At 42.1% G+C, this 20,055-nt stretch overlaps 1 protein-coding gene across 4 annotated transcripts in view; it reads left to right on the top strand.

Moving 5' to 3' along the window:
• USP48 (ubiquitin specific peptidase 48) overlaps positions 1-20,055 on the top strand; it is a 107,259-nt gene that overhangs the window by 82,520 nt on the left and 4,684 nt on the right. For all 4 annotated transcript variants that reach the window (XM_030805365.1, XM_030805366.1, XM_012498556.2 and 1 more), the window contains 5 exons: positions 158-264; positions 2,155-2,259; positions 8,146-8,301; positions 13,242-13,367; positions 16,109-16,157. In XM_030805365.1, coding sequence (XP_030661225.1) covers positions 158-264; positions 2,155-2,259; positions 8,146-8,301; positions 13,242-13,367; positions 16,109-16,157 — 543 coding nt within the window. The remainder of the gene's footprint in view (positions 1-157; positions 265-2,154; positions 2,260-8,145; positions 8,302-13,241; positions 13,368-16,108; positions 16,158-20,055) is intronic.

Genomic DNA, 20,055 nt, shown 5'->3' with positions numbered 1-20,055 from the left:
CTGGGTGACACAGCAAAACCTTGTCTCAAGAAAAGAAAATGTTACTAAGAGTTTAATGAATATTCACTAGTAACTTTGACATATGTTTTTAGATCTTTGATTCTTTAACAATGATTCCTCAGCTACTTCTGTTTTCCCTTTTTTCTTTTCCCCAAAGAACTCTGTCCAGAATGCAGAGAAGGCTTATTGTGTCAGCAGCAGAGGGACCTGCGTGAATACACTCAAGCCACCATCTATGTCCATAAAGTTGTGGATAATAAAAAGGTACTGGTCCCTCTTGTGGCGATGACTAGTAATGATCAAGCGTGCTCTCTGACTTGATTTGCTGTTGTATTTGCACTGAGGGTCTGCCTAGGATTGCATTTTTGTTCCTTCAGAGCTGTTTGGCATCAGAATTGAAATTGGACAATAATTGAAAATGAACAGTTATGTGATTGAGAATTTAGTTTGTTATTAATTGATACATAGATATTTATTGAATGTCAGCTGTGTTCCGGGAATGGTCCCGGTGATAAAGAAGGCAGGTATAATACCTGCTCTCAAAATTATAGGCACCTAGTGAGGAAGATCAGGAATAAAGTATAAATTCATATGATTTCACACAGAAATGACTGTTTTGAAGGAAATTTAGCAGGGTCAAGTGGAGCTTAGTGTGAGACAGGGAGTAGACAGGAGAGGCGTCTTGGAGAAGTTGTTTTTACCCAAGCCCTCACTGTCAGGGATGCAGCCTGGGAAGTTTTCCAGACAAAGGAAACAAAAGTCAAAAGGATAAGCCTAATGTGCCTATGCAACAGAGTGGAAACCATTGCACCTAGAACAGCGCTGTCCAGTAGAGTTTCCTGTGGTGATGGACAGGTTCTGGGTTCTGTATCTGTGCTACGCACTGCAGTAGTCATTGGCCATGTGTGGCTGTGGAGCATTCGACGTGGCTAGTGTGACTGAGGAATTTAGTTTTAGTTGATTTAAAGTTAAATAGCTACATGTGGCTAATGGCTACCCTAGCGGCTATTGCTGGTCTAGAATGAAATTTATTCCAAGAAGGGATCATGATATGGAATCAATGACCATACACTATCAGGTTTTATACATCATACCAAGGATTTGGGTTTATTCCCAGTGTAGATATAAGCCCCTGGAGAGTTTCAAGCAAGGTCATGATATGATCTGATTTATAGTTTAAAAAAAATCACCCTGGCTTTAGTGTTTGGAATTGCTGTGAGGGCATAACAGGAATAAGAGAGGTCAGTTAGAGCCTCTTGCATTGACCTGCAAGGATAGGTGAAATCAACTGGATATGTTTGGGAAGTGGAGGTGTTAATACTTGCTTGGATTGGATTTCTAAGCATTTTCTTTATATTAGGAGTGGCTCTTGGGTAGATCGTGACCCAGATCTCTAGCTATCTTATTAATTTATTTAATTCCATGCTTTCTGGGATTAAAGACAAAATGGAATACATTTTATTTGATGTTTGTTTCCAAACACAAGTTTTAGAAGGGTAACTTAAAATTATGCTCTGGAGGCCGAGGGTTCTGCTTTACAAGCTAAATAAACTAAGGCCTTCATTTCCTAATTTGCTGAGAAAATGAAGTTAATGAGTATAAATGTCTCTGTTTCTCCCTGTAAAATTTTCTTAAATCTTTTGTTCTCTGGCATAAAATACTATCCAATTTAGCTGTAGTTTCATTGTTCAGTTTAAAAAGAGTATTTCGTAGTGTTCTGCAAGAGAGCGCTTCTTCCATCTTTCATTTTCTCAATTCTTAAAGAGCATGTGACTCCTGCCACTTGAACAGTTTGAGAACTTGAAAAGGCTTGGCAATCAATGTGCTCGGGAAGGTGTCAAGCACCTTCGAACTTCTGCAAAATAACATCATTGTACAAGACTGATAATAATAACTGCTCTGCAGAGACCTCTTAAATGTATGGTGAGCACATTAAATACTACAAGAATAAGTCATAGGGTAAAAAACCAACATGTTAAAAGAGCATAGAAAACCTAGAAGGCTTGATTCTTGATCCACTCTCCAGTCTATAATCCCACCATGATAAAGGTGTTCCTCCTCTTGATAAAGGTTGCCGGTCTCAGCCCCCACATCCTCCATAGCCTGCCTTCCTAGGGTCTGACCTACTTCTCTTTGTTGTCCTGGCACATTCAGGTGATGAAGGATTCGGCTCCGGAGCTGAATGTGAGTAGTTCTGAAACAGAGGAGGACAAGGAAGAAGCTAAACCAGATGGAGAAAAAGATCCAGATTTTAATCAAGTACGTGTTGAAGCTGCTTTTCATTGTTATACTTTCTGCTGTTCTTATAGAGCAGCCACTCGAAGCCCTTGGCCATCTCTCTGTACCCTATATGGGATATGGGATATTGGTTCTTTTTTTTTTTTTTTGAGATGCAGTCTCGCACTATTGCCTGTGCTAGAGTGCAATGGCACTATCTCAGCTCACGGCAACGTCCACCTCCTGGGTTTAAACCATTCTCCTGCCTCAGCCTCCTGAGTAGCTGGGATTATAGGCGCCCACCACCACACCTGGCTAATTTTTTATATTTTTAGTAGAGACAGGGTTTCACTGTGTTGGCCAGGCTGGTCTCGAACTCCTGACCTCGTGATCCGCCCACCTCAGCCTCCCAAAGTGCTGGGATTACAGGCATGAGCCACCGCACCTGGCCTTTTTTTTTTTTTTTTTTTTGAGATGGATCCTAGCCTTGTCACCCAGGCTAGAGTACAGTGACACAATCTCAGCTCGCTGCAACCTCCACCTCCTGGGTTCAAGCGATTCTCCTGCCTCAGCCTCCCAAGTAGCTGGGATTACAGGCACATGCCGCCACGCCTGGCTAATTTTTTGTATCTTTAATGGAGACGGGGTTTTACCTAGGCTGGTCTCAAACTCCTGACGTCATGATCCTCCCGCCTTGGCCTTCCAAAGTGCTGGGATTATAGGCGTGAGCCACCGCACCCGGCCCGTAAATTGTCTTTTGAGAACAGGAAATCGTGGGAATATGGTTGATGTAGGTGGAGATAAGTTTCAGCTTCTCAAAAAGTCAGACCCCCACATTGGAGGATATTTTGTACTTTAAACTCATGGATTTTCTACACAAAGTTTTATTTTTAACAGATGAGTTGTTTGTTTTCTTTCTTGACTACTAAAATAGTGTAGTGAAATTATGGATGGTGTTCTCCCTGAAAGAATGCAAGTATTATAATAACCATAGTAAGTGATGCCCTTATTAAACTCTGTGTGCATATGTACATCTTGTGTTCCTTGGCATAAGGAACAGGGTAAAGAAGGGCAGCAAAGTCATGTCTGCAAACGCTTGTGGAGACATATTAGTTGACTCAGTGCTAATATGTCTCCACAAGCATTTGCAGACATGACTTTGCTGCCACCCTTTACCCTGTTCTCAGCTCTGTTTTCATGTCCCCGTCTCTGTGGTGGGGACATCTCTGTGGTCTATACAAGCCATCTTTAGAGCCACATTTGTGCAAACTCGATTGTGTGCTTTTTAGTTGATATATTAAAAGTGTGTGTGTGTGTGTGTGTGTGTGTGTGGCCAGGCACAGTGGCTCACGCCTGTAATTCTAGCACTTTGGAAGGCTGGGGCAGGTGGATCACTTGAGATCAAGAGTTTGACATCAGCCTGGCCAACATAGTGAAACCTGTCTCTACTAAAAATACAAAAAAAATCAGCCGGGCGTGGTGGCAGGCACCTGTAGTCCCAGCTACTCAGGAGGCTGAGGCAGGAGAATGGCATGAACCCAGGAGGCAGAACGTGCAGTGAGCTGAGATCATGCCACTGCACTCCAGCCTGGGTGACAGAGTGAGACTCCGTCTCAAAAAAAATAAAAAAATAAAAATAAAAATACAAAAATTAGGCCAGGCGCGGTGGCTCACACCTGTAATTCCAGCACTTTGGGAGGCCGAAGCAGGCGGATCACGAGGTCAGGAGATTGAGACCATCCTGGCTAACACAGTGACACCCCCGTCTCTACTAAAAATACAAAAAATTAGCCGGGAGTGGTGGCGGGCACCTGTAGTCCCAGCTACTCAGGAGGCAGAGCTTGCAGTGAACCGTGATCTCACCACTGCACACCAGCCTGGGCAACAGAGCAAGACTCCGCCTCAAAAAAAAAAAAACAAAATACAAAAATTAGGTGTGGTGGTGTGGGCCTGTAATCCCAGGTACTGGGGAGGCTGAGGTAGGAGAATCGCTTCAACCTGGGAGGTGGAGGTTGCAGCAAGCCGAGATTGCGCCACTGCACTCCAGCTTGGGCGACAGAGCGAGACTCCATCTTAAAAAAAAAAAAAAAAGAATGCGTGTGTGTGTGCGCGCGCGTGTGCATGCACATGCATTTGGGTGTATGGGTGTAGATATCCATGCCGATTCAGGACTCCATTCTTTTTTGTCTGTTTGACTGGCAGTACCGTATGTTTTAGTTATTACCACTTGGTAGTATGGCTTAATAATCAGTTGGGAATCAAATTTTTTTATTTTGAGATCAAGTATTGCTCTGTCGTCCAGGCTGGAGTGCAGTGGTGCCATCTCGGCTCACTGCAAGCTCCGCCTCCCAGGTTCACGCCATTCTCCTGCCTCAAGCTCCCCAGTAACTGGGACTACAGGCGCCCGCCACCATGCCCAGCTAATTTTTTGTATTTTTTAGTAGAGACGGGGTTTCACTGTGAAATCCAGGATGGGGGAATCAAATCTTTTATTGCCTGCTGTCACTAATTCTCTGTTCTCTGGTTAACTTTGTAAATTAGCTTGTTAAACTTGACACGATGTTCCTACTGTCTTTAGTTTGTTATTTTAAGCTTTGCTTTTCACCCTAAGAGTTGTTTAGAAAAACCATGTACATTTTCAAGTGATTTAGATTTTAGAAAGCTATCTTTTTTTTGATGGTCTAGTTTTATTCATTGTGGTCATGACCACAGCAATTTTTTCAAAGTGGATGTGGAATCACTCTCCTTAGTTGCGGATGACAACAGATTTCACGTTTATAAATATGATAGAGAATGTTGGGGAACATTGCTTTTTATACTGTAATTATTTTTTATACTTTATAATTTTCTTCTGTCTTCCTTTTCCTTGTTTGGATGTTGTAATACTCTAAAATGTTTTACATTTTGCTTTCTCACAAAAAATTTTTGGCTCACAAAAAATCTCAAATGTAACCTTCCTCTTTGGAAAAGAAGAGATAGTCCCTGAAAAATGTTCAGCATTTTCAAAATGTCACCCTCCTCATCACATATCTCAGTACATAGATAGCTTCTGTCATTGCTGCTTTAAATCCCTGTAATAAAAAATGATGCATTTATGCTTGTCCTTAGTGGAGATAAACAAATCCCCTTTCCTCTTTTCTCTAAGCTAGATCAACCCAACTCCTTTGACTTCATCTAAAAATTTAGGTTAATAATATACTCGGTATTGGGTATCACTTAGGTAATTGAAAGCCTTCTAAAACCAGTGGGCTGGTTTTTTTGTCAGTTAAGTTGGATTTAAATTCTCCAGATTAAGAAAGAAATAATTCCAGGAAAAGCCTTTAGGTCCATTTAAAATCAGAGTTATTAAAAAATCTGTCTTGCTTGATGCTCAGGGTTTTTTTTTTTTTTTGGTCGTGTTTTGTACTTTTAAAATAAAATTATATGTTCATGTAGTTATTTTTCTTTATATTCCTGATTGTAGAATTTGGGTTCAATTTGACCTTTTCTTTTTTTTTTTTGAGACAGAGTCTTGCCCCGTTGCCCAGGCTGGAGTGCAGTGGTGCGATCTCAGCTCACTGCAAGCTCCGCCTCCCGGGTTCACGCCATTCTCCTGCCTCGGGTTCACGCCATTCTCCTGCCTCAGCTTCCCAAGTAGCTGGGACTACAGGCGCCCACCACCATGCCCGGCTAATTTTTTGTATTTTTAGTAGAGACAGGGTTTCACCGTGTTAGCCAGGATGGTTGCAATCTCCTGACCTTGTGATCCGCCTGCCTCGGCCTCTCAAAGTGCTAGGATTACAGGCGTGAGCCACCACGCCCAGCCTAACCTTTACTTTCAACAGTCGAGACTGAGAAAAATGTTTCATCAGCTTTCATTTTATTTTTTTTTTTAACTCACATGTGCACTCAACTTTTTCTCGTGAATCTTAGAATCACTCAGTTGCCTATGTAGATTCAGGGCTAGAGCTAAACTATCCTCAGGCAGTGTCTTGCCAGTGGTTGGCACCCTGAACAAATGCTCTTCTGTGTTTGGGTCTTGATCACCTTCTGCTTTGTAAACTGTGGAGCCCATGAGTAATGAGTATGTGGCATCTTTGTCTTTAATGACCGCTAAACCGCTCTGCTTATACACGGCTGACACTCAGTGACAACTGTGGAAACCAGAGCCAGGGCCTTGAGGTTACCTCATCCAGATTTAATTAAACCAGATGAAAAGATTTTCTTAAAAATCCTGCTTCTTTTATTCCTGGCCCGGTTAGCAGAAGAATCTCCCCTGCGCCTCTCACCGCCCCCCCCACCGCCCCCACCGGCCACCACCACCACCTTTGGTACAAAAAGCAAAAGAATCTTGATCATTAACCTCTTGATGAGGGATTTATAGGAGTACTGTAGAGGACATTTAGTCCTCATCTATTATTTTTTTCTTGACTGGTACCGCCGCATGTATCATGCACACCCAGGGGCATCCTTTATACAGCACCTTTAGGTAGTCATGGCCATCATGACATTTCCCCTCTAAAAATAAAGACAATGTCCTACCTAATACTAATAATGTGCTCATAAATAAGAAAACTAACGAAAACTCCCTAATGTCCTCTAATACCCATACTCAGATATGTCTTGAACAGTTTTTTCCTCTCAAACCAGTATGTAATCAGGATATGTGTTGTTTGTATCACTTTAGACTTAGAATTTGGAACAGTTACTCTGCCTCCGCACCCGCTTTCTTTCTCTTCTTTTTTTGAGACGGAGTTTTGCTCTTGTTGCCCAGGCTGGAGTGCAGTGGTGCAATCTCGGCTCACCACAACCTCTGCCTCCCAGGTTCAAGCGATTCTCCTGCCTTAGCCCCCTAGTAGCTGGGATTACAGGCATGAGCCACCATGCCTGGCTAATTTTGCATTTTTAGTAGAGACAGGGGTTTCTTCACGTTAGGCTGGTCTTGAACTCCTGACCTCAGGTCATCTGCCCACCTCAGCCTCCCAGAGTGTTGGGATTACAGGCGTGAGCCACCATGCCCGGCTCTTTGCCTTCTTGACATTGAACTTGGACCAGCTTGATTTCTTTTAGATTGTTCCATGTTCTGTATTTGGCTGATTGCTTCTTTATGTTGCTTATTTTAATTTATTATATCCCCTATATTCCAGTTTCTGTAAATTGAAAGGTGGGCATAAATGTTTGATTACATTCCGGTATAACATTTTTGCAAGAATATTTTATGAGTGAGGCTGTATATTTTGCCATTAGAACAAGTGGTAAAGTCTTGTTTTTAGTCAAATTAAGTTTGATTTTTTTATTTTAATGTTTTATTTTTAAATTCACAGCAGTTTATACTTAGTTTCCATGTCATTCTCAAGAAGAGAAGAAAATGTTTAAAATTCAGGTTGTTCGTGAACTAAATTTTGTAATCCTGAAGTTTTTCAGTTTATTATGTTTTTCTGATGTCAGGTCTTTTTTATAAAAGAGACAGAGTCTCACTCTGTCCGCAGACTGGAGTCCAGTGGTGCGATTGTAGCTCACTGCAGCCTGGAACTACTGGGCTCAAATGATCCTCCTGCCTCAGCCTCCAAGTAGCTGGGACTACAGGCTCATGCCACCACTCCTGGCTAATTTTTGGTCGAGGTGGGTCTTAATATGTTGCCTAGGCTGGTCTTGAACTCCTGGGATTATAGGTGTGAGCCCCCTCACCAAACCTTAAATGTCTCTTGTAACAAACATTTAAACTGGTTATATGCACTTAGAGGTATGTATTACTCATTATTTTCTTTTATCAATTATATGTGAGCCTGCCAAGAAGGTCTTGTTAGTCTCTACTCATTGTTTACATTGAATTTCAAATGGTTAAGGGACCAGTAAGTAAACAGCTTTTGTTTACCTGAAAAACTTCATGAGCAAGGGTCACATTATGTTTAATTTCAGTGCTTTCTTCATTTCCAATCTTCATTATAGAGCAATGGTGGAACAAAGCGGCAAAAGATATCCCATCAAAATTATATAGCCTATCAAAAGCAAGTTATTCGCCGAAGTATGCGACATAGAAAAGTTCGTGGTGAGAAAGCACTTCTCGTTTCTGCTAATCAGACATTAAAAGAATTGAAAATTCAGGTGAGGAAAACATTTGTTCAAGTTTGCTCTGGACTTAAGAAGGCCTTTATGAATTCCTGCTTTCCACCTGTATTTACATATATGTATGTATCTGTGCTTTTTCCAAAAGACTTAAAGTTTTCAAAATAGCCAAAAATCTTTTTGTGAAGATGAAAGTGAATTTTGGATTCTGGAAACTTGGGCTGGTTCTGCAATAGCTTTCCAATAATGAGAAACATTGGGAACCACTTAATTTGTCACATGTCAAGGTTGTGCCAGGGTAACTGTTCTCTCACTTTATTGTGCTGTATGCTTTTCTTTGACCACTTAATAGGTATTGGTGCCTGTTACCAGGAACTGCTGTGAAATTTAATGGGAGATAAAAGGCAGCTTATTATTAGCGATTAGTGATTGCTTATTCACTAGGCTGTCACAGTATTTTTGGTGGCAGATAAATCTGTTTGATAGAGGGTTTTTTTTTGTTGTTTTGTGTTTTTTTTGTGAGACGGAGCCTCACTCTATCGCCCAGGCCGGAGTGCAGTGGTGCCGTCTTGGCTCACTGCAACTTCCGCCTCCCAGGTTCAAGCGGTTCTCTGCCTCAGCCTCCTGAGTAGCTGGGATTACAGGTGCGTGCCACCACACCCAGCCAATTTTTGTATTTTTAGTAGAGACAGGGTTTCACCATCTTGGCCAGGCTGGTCTTGAACTCCTTACCTCGTTTTCCACCCGCCTCAGCCTCCCAAAGTGCTGAGATTACAGGTGTGAGCCACCGCGCCCGGCCTTGATAGAGTTTTAAAATTATCTTTACCTTTCTTTATCCAGTGATGTGTTCCAAATTGTGATATAGATTTATTTTAGATATGTCCTCTCCATCCCCCCCAAAGCATGCATTGCTTTACAAATCAGTTCCACGGCTGTAGTGCAGGCATTATGAAATGGTTTCATGATACTGTTATTTCTTCGTATCGATACTGAAGTACTATAAATAAGCATTCCAGTGGTAAATCTCAAACCCTAGGCAGAAGGAACTGATAAATTCAAGATGTCCATGAAAAAATCTGGCCCCTAATCTGTTTCAGTCACTGATAGATATCCAAAAAGTTGACCAAATTTCCTCCTTTGCTACTTTTATGTGGCATAGTTTACTGGTTACACATTTTTCTTGTTGCTGATATTTATCATTGTAATTGAGGCAAAAGTACAGGCCTCCTTTGAGGGTGTTATGTATTCCAGATTGTCCTAACAACAGTATTTCCCTTGGTTGAACCCATGGCTCTGAAAATAAGTGTGTTGGCATAATATCTTTACTCTGTTATTGTACCTTTTAAATCTAAGAAACCTTGTTTCTATCACTGGCTTTCTGCCTGTCACTGGGAAACCTCGAACATTCAAAACCTTTAAATTACAGAAAGAGCCCCTGTGCATAAAGACATTTTTTAAAGCCTGTGCTGCTTTTATTATGGACTATGATTTTTGAAGAATAAACCAGAAGTCAGCAGAATTAACCCTTCCATCTGGGAGCACGTACCTGCCCGAAGATGGCAGCTGTTCACACAGCCCCCAGAGGTGCTCTTCCTGAATGGCTCTCTCATCTCCCACTCTTGCTTCAGGGACCACTGTGGGCCAAACAGAGTCAAAGAAAAGGCAGTGGAAGGTCTTTCCCCTCGCTACATAGTGGTGGGAGCTTGTAAAGCTTCAACTAGATGTGAGCCTATTTGCCTGGCAGTGTGGATAGCATCAGAGTTTGTAAGGTTTGCTTGAAACATTACAAACCTTGCTGTGTCTAATCAGTAATTCATCCACCTTTGATCCCATGAGGTTAATGAAGTACAATTTGTTCATCTCCTTTCTCAAAAGATGTGCAGTGTTTAGTTGTATTATTTATTTCATTTTCCCAAAGATAGATCTTTAGTGGGTGGGTGGTATTGCCTGCCTGAGAAAGTAGAATATTTTGGCACAGAGGTGACATGGCTGGCAGCTGAGGCGATTGCTTCTGTATTTTCTTTTTTCAGCCCCACACACCATCACAAGCAGAGGAGAGCCATTCCCTGATAGCAACAGAGTTTTCATGGCTCCTGTTAAGCTCCATAGACCAGGAATGCCACATCTACTTGTTAAGCAGACCTCTATCATGTTCTTTATGCTCAAGCATTCTCCTAGCACTTAGAGTTTAAGGATTATTTTACCGTAGGCCTCCCTGCCTCGGTTGGCCTGTTCCATCTTCTCACTAGAAGCATGTGTTCATCTTTCATATTGACTCTTCTGTGAAACCTGTCTTGGCCCCTTTCATGGAACTGACTGTCCCCCTGTGCTCGCTAGATCCTGCACATACCTTCTGCTACCATCCTCACAACTTTGTCTTGACCTCACTCCTGGGAACCCCTCCAGGGCGGGATTATTCACTTTTATATTATCAACACCTAGAACAGTACTTGACACACGGTAGCTTCTTAATAAATGCTTCGTTAGTTGTTGACAGCATCTCAATGTCCTTGTCCGTTCTCAGAATATAATATGCGAACGTCAGCCCCTCAGTTGTGGCACTTGTGTCTAGAGGTATTTGCTATTTGTCCAGTTTTATAGGGTAGTACAAAAACACTTAGCATTTAGGGGCATGAACAAGCATCTCTACAGTCCAGCAGCTGTGATGTTATCCATGTTAAGTTATAGCATCACACACATCCACCGTAGCTCTGCTCAATCTTCATGGTTCCGGAACATTTGCTGGTGTAGGGCTGGATATGCCTGTGCTTGATGTTTGCATGCTGAACTGGCTTGGATAGAACTGTCCTGTCAGTACTCCTGCTTATTGCTTCATGAAGACCATTGATGATGCCAGTGCACTTTTCATTGCTAGCCACAGATATCTGGCTAGTCCATCCCTGCCTGCTTTTCGGGCGCTAATGTTCTTTTGAAAAATCCAGGTAAGATTCTGTCCCAGCAGTTAGGGAGGAGGCCAGTGCTGTTATCCTTGTTCTTATTTGTCTTTGGTGCCATTATTAAAATCACTTTTCTGGTCCCCATCACGCTGGCCTGTCAAGCTCTTGGGCCCTGTTACACACACAGTTCAGGGTTGATTTGTGAGGCTCATTTTGTCTTTCCACATCCAAAGAATAGAGTGCAGGAAAGGGCAGAATGGTTTTCCCATGACATCATGGGTGTTGGTATAAGATACATGTAAAGCATGCATTTTATGGGTAAGTTAAAAAGCATACTAATATGAATATTCTTGAACTTGTCTACCGAGTTAAGAATTAGAACAGTGTCATTGAAGGTTACCTGTGTTTGCCTCTCTGAGCCCAACTTCTACTTGCCCTCCAGAGGTAAACGTGACCCAGAAATGATAAAATTTAAAAAACAAACCTTTCGGAATTTGTAAAAACATTTAAATATTATGTATACCAGTATTTTGGAATGTATGTATGATTTATTTTTGAGACAATGTCTTGCTCTTTCACCCAGGCTGGAGTGCAGTGGTGTAATCTCGGCTTACTGCAACCTCTGCTTCCCAGGTTCAAGTGATTCTCCTGCCTCAGCCTCCCAAGTAGCTAGGATTACAGGTGCACTACTCCCAGCTAATTTTTGTATTTTTAGTAGAGATAGGGTTTTGCCATGTTGGCCAGGCTGGTCTTGAACTCCTGACCTCAGGTGATCCACCTGCCTCAGCCTCCCAAAGTGCTGGTATTACAAGCATGAGCCACCACACTCATCTGGAATGTATTTAATTTTTTTTTTTTTTTGAGATGGGAGTTTTGCTCTTGTTGTACAGGCTGGAGTGCAATGGCGCGATCTCAGCTCACCACAACCTCCATCTCCTGGGTTCAGGCAATTCTCTGGCCTCAGCCTCTTGAGTAGCTGAGATTACAGGCATGCGCCACCACGCCCAGCTAATTTTGTATTTTTAGTAGAGACGGGGTTTCACCATGTTGGTCAGGCTGGTCTCAAACTCCTGACCTCAGGTGATCCATCCGCCTCCGCCTCCCAAAGTGTTGGGATTACAGGCGTGAGCCACTGCACCCAGCCGTATTTAATTTTTAACACTTGGCCAGAACTGGGGTGGGGCGTATAGTGCCTACCCTTGAGAAATTCATATTTTGCTTCCTAGAGACAAAACTCAGTCTAAGAATATGTGACAGTTCCAAAGTCTGAATTATATACCCCAGGCCATTTGCTAAAGGAATAAGAACAAAAGAGAGAATTTAAAGATGGTTTTAAGAAAGAATTTTGGGCCAGGTGCAGTGGCTCATGCCTGTAATCTTTGCACTTCGGGAGGCTAAGCTGGGAGGATTGCTTGAGTCTAAGAGTTTGAGGCCAGCCTGGGCAACATAGCAAGACCTCATGTCTACAAAAAAAAAAAAAAAAAATCAGCCAGATATGGTGGCACGTATCTGTAGTCTCAGCTACTCAGAAGGCTTAGGTGGGAAGATCCCTTGAGCCTGGGAGTTCAAGGCTGCAATGAGCCATGATCACGCCACTGCACTCCAGCCTGGGTGACAGAGTGAGACCCTGTCTCAACAAAAAAAAAAAAAAAAAAAAAGAAAAGAAAGAATTTGGACTTGACTTGTTGATGAAAGGATATGGGGCCTAGGAAAGATCAGGTGACAATGATGACCTTGCCCAAGCCTCAGAGTAGCCATCAGCCCAGCCCCACTTTTTACTCATTTTATTTCCCCACACCTCCATCCTTGGGAAGCTGGTAAGGTAAGGAACAAGCGCATCTATATGTGTAATTGTTTCCTAATACTCTACCAGACCTCTTAAGGATGTTCCTGGATATATAGGGACGATAGCCTCAGTAGGAGTATAACAAGTAGGCTGACTGTAAGCAATAGTGGTTTTGTACTCTGAAGCCTTTTTGTTTGTTTTTTTTTTTTTAAGAATCCTTGCATAATTTATTTAAATAGGGTATAAGTCTTAGCATTTTGCATTATATGGACTTTGTCTCTTTTATATTGGCACAGATCATGCATGCATTTTCAGTTGCTCCTTTTGACCAGAATTTGTCGATTGATGGAAAGATTTTAAGTGATGACTGTGCCACCCTAGGCACCCTTGGCGTCATTCCTGAATCTGTCATTTTATTGAAGGTAAGTAAACAGCTCCTTAGCTGAAGAACTCAAGGTTTTACATGTTACATAACTATGTGTAAACTGTGTGAAATGGTGGTTAAAGAATGCCTTGGGTCTTTAGCAGAGGGTAGTGGTAAATGACTGCTATGGGTTTTTGCAGCTCAGCCCAGCTCTGGCTGAGCCCCAGGAGACTTAGAGGAGGTCAGGACATCATCATATCTTGTTCTTGTGTGTTATAGTAGGTGATGTTATGCCACAGCATCAGCAACTGCTAGTACCCTGAGAAGGTGAAAGTGAAGGCTTTCCTTGGCCTTTCCTGGATCTCCTAGATCAGTTTCTATGCCTTTGTGGGATCAGGGTACATCATTACTTTCCTGTTCCTTGGTAGGGCAGAGCAGTGGTATAAATCCCACTCACCCAACTGCTAAGCTCCACACCTGATTTTTCCCGTTTGATTTTCTGTCACAAGGGCCCCCATTCTTCTCCAGATACAGATCTAGTTTTCATTCCCTTCAGACTGGGGGGAAGGGAGTGATATTGGGTTGTGGCCCTCTGAACACTGAGGATTTACTGTCATTCCAAAGGGGAAAGCTGAGTGATCTGGTCTCAGGTCACAAAGTTTCTGTGGTGTCCCCTCCCTCCAACCCGCTCCCCGCCGGCTTTTTTTTTTTTTTTTTTTCCTTTTTTTGGACTAGATGGATCTGTTCTTAAAACCACACTAATGATACTGATGTCTGCAACTTAATTTGAAATGCTGCCCCCACAGAAAAAAAAAAAAGCAAAAAATAGATAGACGATAGACTTGTGACCAGTGCAAATAGTAACTTATTTTATACTTTAAAATCTATCTCTGCTGAGATTTTCATAGTTTTTCTTAGTTAAAAGTAGATTTGGCCTCCTCTGTAACCTTTTCTCTAACTTCCGGTTCAGCAGAATTACTTAACCATACATCATAGTATTAAAGTATCTCCTCTTTTCCTTTTGGTTCAAAAGTGCTAGCCAGCCAAGCTAGGAAACAAGGGTAAAACACGAGGTTCTGTCACAACAGTCAAAATACACGACTTAATGGGATTCTATCCAAGCATGGAAATTGGTTTTGGATTTAGTAGATGTGGAAAGTAGGGGCTTCTTTTTTTTTTTTTTTTGAGATGGAGTCTTGCTGTGTTGCCCAGGCTGGAGTGCAGTGGCACAATCTCGGCTCACTGCAACCTCCGCCTCCCAGGTTCAAGCAGTTCTCTTGCCTTGGCCTCCCGAGTATCTGGGATTACAGGCGTGTGCCACCACACCCGGCCAATTTTTTGTATTTTTAGTAGAGACAGGGTTTCGCCATGTTGGCCAAGCTGGTCTTAAACTCCTGACCTCAGGTGATCTGCCCACCTCACCTCCCAAAGTGCTGGGATTACAGGCGTGAGCCACTGCACCAGGCCTCAGTGACTTTTCTTTGACAGTGTCTTTTCTTTGACAGTGTCTTAGAAGCCCCTACTTTCACTGGGCGCGGTGGCTCACGCCTGTAATTCCAACACTTTGGGAGGTTGAGGTGGGCGGATCACGAGGTCAGGAGTTCGAGACCAGCGTGGCCAGCATGGTGAAACCCCATCTCTACTAAAAATACAAGAAAATTAGCCAAGCGTGGTGGTGGGCACCTGTGATCCCAGCTACTTGGGAGGCTGAGACAGGAGAATGGTGTGAACTCGGGAGGTGGAGGTTGCAGTGAGCCGAGATCGCACCACCGCACTCCAGCTTGGGCAACAGAGGGAGACTCCGTCTCAAAAAGAAAGAAAAGTCATTGAACCAGCCTCATTTGCCCAATTCTGCCCTCCCTAAGGGCCTAACTTAGTTGCTTCCCATTGCCTCTTTTGTTTCTTCTTGACCAAAAGAATCCCTGCTGTGCCAAATACCACCACATCGTGTGGTAGAATCATTGTTCAGGTTTTTTATTTTGAACTGTGAAATGTATACTTTTCAAACCTTGGAGCCCCAGTTCTGGTGTGATAAAGTTAGGCCCTGGAATGATGAGGCAGACCCCTATCTACCCCATCCATGCACACACACCCCTCATCCCACCACCTAACCCCTCCCTCTGTTTAACATTCTGCATTTCCTGGAAGTATAGGTTCTTTGAAATGGTTTTGAAAACACATTGAGTTGCTAGATCCTGATGATCCTGTCTGAAGTCCTAAAACAGCCTGTATTGTTGAACGGTTTGTACTTCACATGGGCAGCTAGAGTCTGTACTGGTCATTGGCCTCATTATCCTTGCAGCTAACCTCATCATAAGCTCAGATATCATAAGCTTCCTCCTAAAAAGGAAATGGGTATCTTGTTCTTGCTGGTGAAGTGGGACAAAAGTATAATTTTAACCTAATTGGTATTCTGAGAGGACCAGTCTAACTTTTTATTTGTACCCCTCACTGCCACTACCAGTATCTTAGCTCACATTGGTTTAATCAGTCTTTAGTAACCCCAGGGTGTCTAAACATTTCCATGTCTAAAGGTGTCTTTAAGAATGGGAAAATAGTCCCCTCTGCCTTTCCTCTTCACACACGGTATACCATTTCTGAGGTGTTGACTCTAGACCCATAGCCAGCAGGGCATCCACTGTTAAACCTGGACACCGCTGACTGTGGCTCAAACTGAGTTCTCTACTGGACAGTGTGTTTGTGTCTTGTAGCAGTATCAGTAGTTGAATCATGGGCCATACTTCAAATTTCAGGCTCCCACTCCCTTGTGGTTTTGAATTGTCTTCATTTGTTTTCTAGGCTGATGAACCAATTGCAGATTATGCTGCAATGGATGATGTCATGCAAGGTAAAGATGAATTTGTTTTAGGAATCTGCTGATTAGGTGTTAGACGGAGGTGGGATTTTAGATATTGAAGCTTTAGTGTACAATGCTTTTACTTTGAACCTTGAAAAACGCTTCCACATGTTGTTACAGTAGAATACATTGTCTTAAAAGATCATAGAAAGGAGGGAAAGACATCTACAAAAACTTGGAAAGCTAACCTGAGGAAACTGAAATAAATGTGAGCTCTGCCTATGGAGGAGGTCAACAAGAAGCAAAGATAAGTCAAATTGCAGTGCCCCAGACAGGCACACACAAATTAGAGGCCAGGTACCTCTGAAGGTGGGAATGAATTGTGAGCCTAAAAACAAGATAACACGATACTTGTTTGGAAAACTGTATAAGTAGCAGTTAGACAACTCCCTACCCTTCACATCCTTGTCACTTCCCCATCTCCACCTGGACCTCAGATGGGCACCCAGAATTACGTGTTTCCACACTTGGAAAAATTAAACTAGAAAGGTGGGAACGAAGCCTATACCAAATAGGAGACCATCTCTTAGCCCTTTGCTCAAATTTGGGCAGCCCATTACTTACCCTCCTCCAGGTGGGAAAGGATTTCTTTCCAGGGAAACTAGTCAAGAAAATAACCAATGGATGTAAAAAGTCTGGTTCTGTATGATCAAGTGAGATTTCTCCCAGGCGTGCAAGGATGGTTCAACATATGCAAATAAATACATCACATCAGCAGAATGAAGGACAAAAATCATATGATCATCTTAATAGACAAAAAGCATTTGATAAAATTCAACATCCCTTCATGGTAAAAACTCTCAACAAATTAAGTACAGAAGGAACATACCTCAATATAATAAAGGCCATATGTGAGAAACCCACAGCTGACATCATACCTAATGGCGAAAAGCTTAAAGCCTTTCCTCTAAGAACTGAAATAGACAAGGAGAGCCATTTTCACCACTCTTATTCAACATAGTATTGGAAGTCCTAGCAAGAGCAATTAGGTAATATAAATAAGTAAAAAGCATGCAAAATTGGAAAAGAGGAAGTCAAATGGTCCCTCTTTGCAGATGACATGCTTTTTAAAAAAAAAAACAAAAAAACAAAAAAAAACCAGAGTCTCTGTTGCCGAGGCTGGAGTGCAGTGGCACCATCTCAGCTCACTGCAACCACCACTTCTGGGTTCAAGCAATTCTTGTGCCTCAGACTCCTGAGTAGCTGGGACTACAGGCACGTGCCATGACACCCAGCTAATTTTTGTATTTTTACTAGAGATGAGGATTTCCCATATTGGCCAGGCTGGTCCCGAACTCCTGGCCCCCTGTGATCCGGCCACCTGGGCCTCCCAAAATGCTATGATTACAGACATGAGCCACCATGCCAGGCTGACATGATCTCATATATGTAGAAAAACCTAAAGACACCACCAAAACACTCTTATGACAACTGATAAACATTCAGTAAAATTGCAGGATACAAAAATCAGTGTACAAAGTGAGTTTCTGTAGTGTAGTGATTATCATGTTTGCCTAACAAAAATCAACATATAAAAATTAGCAGCATTACTATACACCAATAAGAACTAGCCAAAAAAGAAATCAAGAAAGCAGCTGGGCGCAGTGGCTCATGCCTGTAATCCTAGCACTTTGGGAGGGTGAGGCAAGTGGAGCAGTTGAAGTCAGGAGTTCGTGACCAGCCTGGCCAACATGGCGAAACCCCGTCTCTACTAAAATTACAAAAATTAGCCAGGCGTGGTAGCGCATGCTGTAATCCCAGTTACTAGGGAGGCTGAGGCAGGAGAATTGCTTGAACCCAGCAGGTGCAGTGAGCCAAGATCGCAGCACTGCACTCTCTAGTCTGGATGACAGAGAGACTCCATCTCAAAAAAAAAAAAAAAAGAAAACAATTCCAATAATAATAGCTACAAAAAAAGTAAGATTAAATACCTAGGAATAAATTTAACAGAGAAGGTGAAAGACCTCTATAAGGAAAACTACAAAACACTAATGTAAGAAATTGAAAGACACAAACAAATGGAAAGACATCCTGTGCTCATGGATCAGAATTAATATTGTTAAAATGACCATATTACCCAAAATAACCTGCAGATTAAATGCAATTCCTGTCAAAATACCAATGACATTCCTCACAGAAATAGAAAAACACAATCCTAAAATTCGTATGGAACCACAAAAGACCCTGAATAGCCAAATCAATCCTCAGCAAAAAGAACAAAGCTGGAGGCATCATGCTACTGGTTTCAAAATACACTACAAAGCTATGGTAACCTAAACAGCATGGTATTGGTATAAAAACATAGGACAATGGAACAGAATAAAGAACCCAAAAATAAATTCATGTATTTACAGCTAACTAATTTATGACAAAGGCACCAAGAACATACACTGGGGAAAGGGCACCCTCTTCACTAAATTTTGCTGGGAAAACTGGATATCCATATACAGAAAAATGAGACTAGACCTCTGTCTCTCACTATATATTAAAATCAACTCAAAATGGATTAAAGACTTAAATGTAAGACTTGAAACTATGAAATTGCTAGAATTCAATATGGGGGAAATGCTGTCAAACATTGGTCTAGACAGAGATTTTAGCTGAGACCTCAAAGCACAGAGAACAAAACCAAAAATAACCAAATGGACTATATTAAACTAAAAAGCTTCTGCACAGCAAAGGAAATAATCAGAAGAGTTGAAGAGACAACCTGTAGAATGGGAGAAAATATAATCTCATTAAGCAGTAAGCAACAGACCTGAATAGACATTTCTCAAAAGAAGACATAAACATGACCAACAGGTGTATGAAAGATGCTCAGCATCGTCAGGGAAATGCAAATCAAAATCACAGTGAGATACCATCTTATCAGTTAGCATGGCTATTATCAAAAAGACAATAACATGTAGCTAGGATGCAGAGAAAAGGGAATTCTTACACACTTTTGGTGGGAATGTAAATTAGTACAGCCATTATGGAAAACAGTATGGAAGTTTCTCAAAAAACTAAAAATATAACTACCATATGATCCAGCAATCCCACTAGTGGTATTTATCCAAAGGAAAAGAAATCAGTATATCAAAAGGATATCTGCACTCTCATGTTTATTGCAGCACTGTTCACAACAGCCAAGGTATGGAATCAACCTACATGTCCATCAGTAGATGCATTGATATGTTATATTTATATGTAGCCATACAATGGGATACTATTATTCAGCCATTAAAAAAACGAAATCGCTGGGCCCAGTGGCTCACGCTTGTAATCCCAGCACTTTGAGAGGCTGAGGCGGGCGGATCACGAGGTCAGGAGATCGAGACCACGGTGAAACCCCGTCTCTACTAAAAATACAAAAAAATTAGCCGGGCATGGTGGCGGGCGCCTGTAGTCCCAGCTACTCGGAAAGGCTGAGGCAGGAGAATGGCGTGAACCCGGGAGGCAGAGCTTGCAGTGAGCCGAGATTGCACCACTGCACTCCAGCCTGGGCGACAGAGCGAGACTCCGACTCAAAAAAAAACAAAAAAAAATGAAATCCGGTCATTTGCAGCAACATGGATGGAACTGGAGGACATTACGTTAAGTGAAATAAGCCAGGCTCAGAAAGACAATACTGTATTTTCTCACTCATATGTAGGAGCTAAAAAAGCTGATCTTTTGGCTGTAGAATGATAGTTATGAGTGGATGGGAAAGGGGCCATATGAAGGGAGGTTGGTTAAGGGGTACAAACATACAATTTGATAGAAAGAATTAAGTTCTGTATTCAGTAGCACAGTAGGGTGATATGTTGTATATTTCAAAAGAGCTAGAAGAAAAGATAATGCAATGTTCCCAACACAAAGAAATGATAGGCCGGGCACAGTGGATCACTTGAACCCAAGAGTTCAGGAC

The sequence above is a fragment of the Nomascus leucogenys genome, chromosome 24 (genome assembly GCF_006542625.1).
Source record: "Nomascus leucogenys isolate Asia chromosome 24, Asia_NLE_v1, whole genome shotgun sequence".
NCBI classification, from domain to species: Eukaryota; Metazoa; Chordata; class Mammalia; order Primates; family Hylobatidae; genus Nomascus; species Nomascus leucogenys.
The sequence above is the reverse complement of the archived record's forward strand: the minus strand, read 5'-3'. Positions and strand labels throughout refer to the sequence as shown.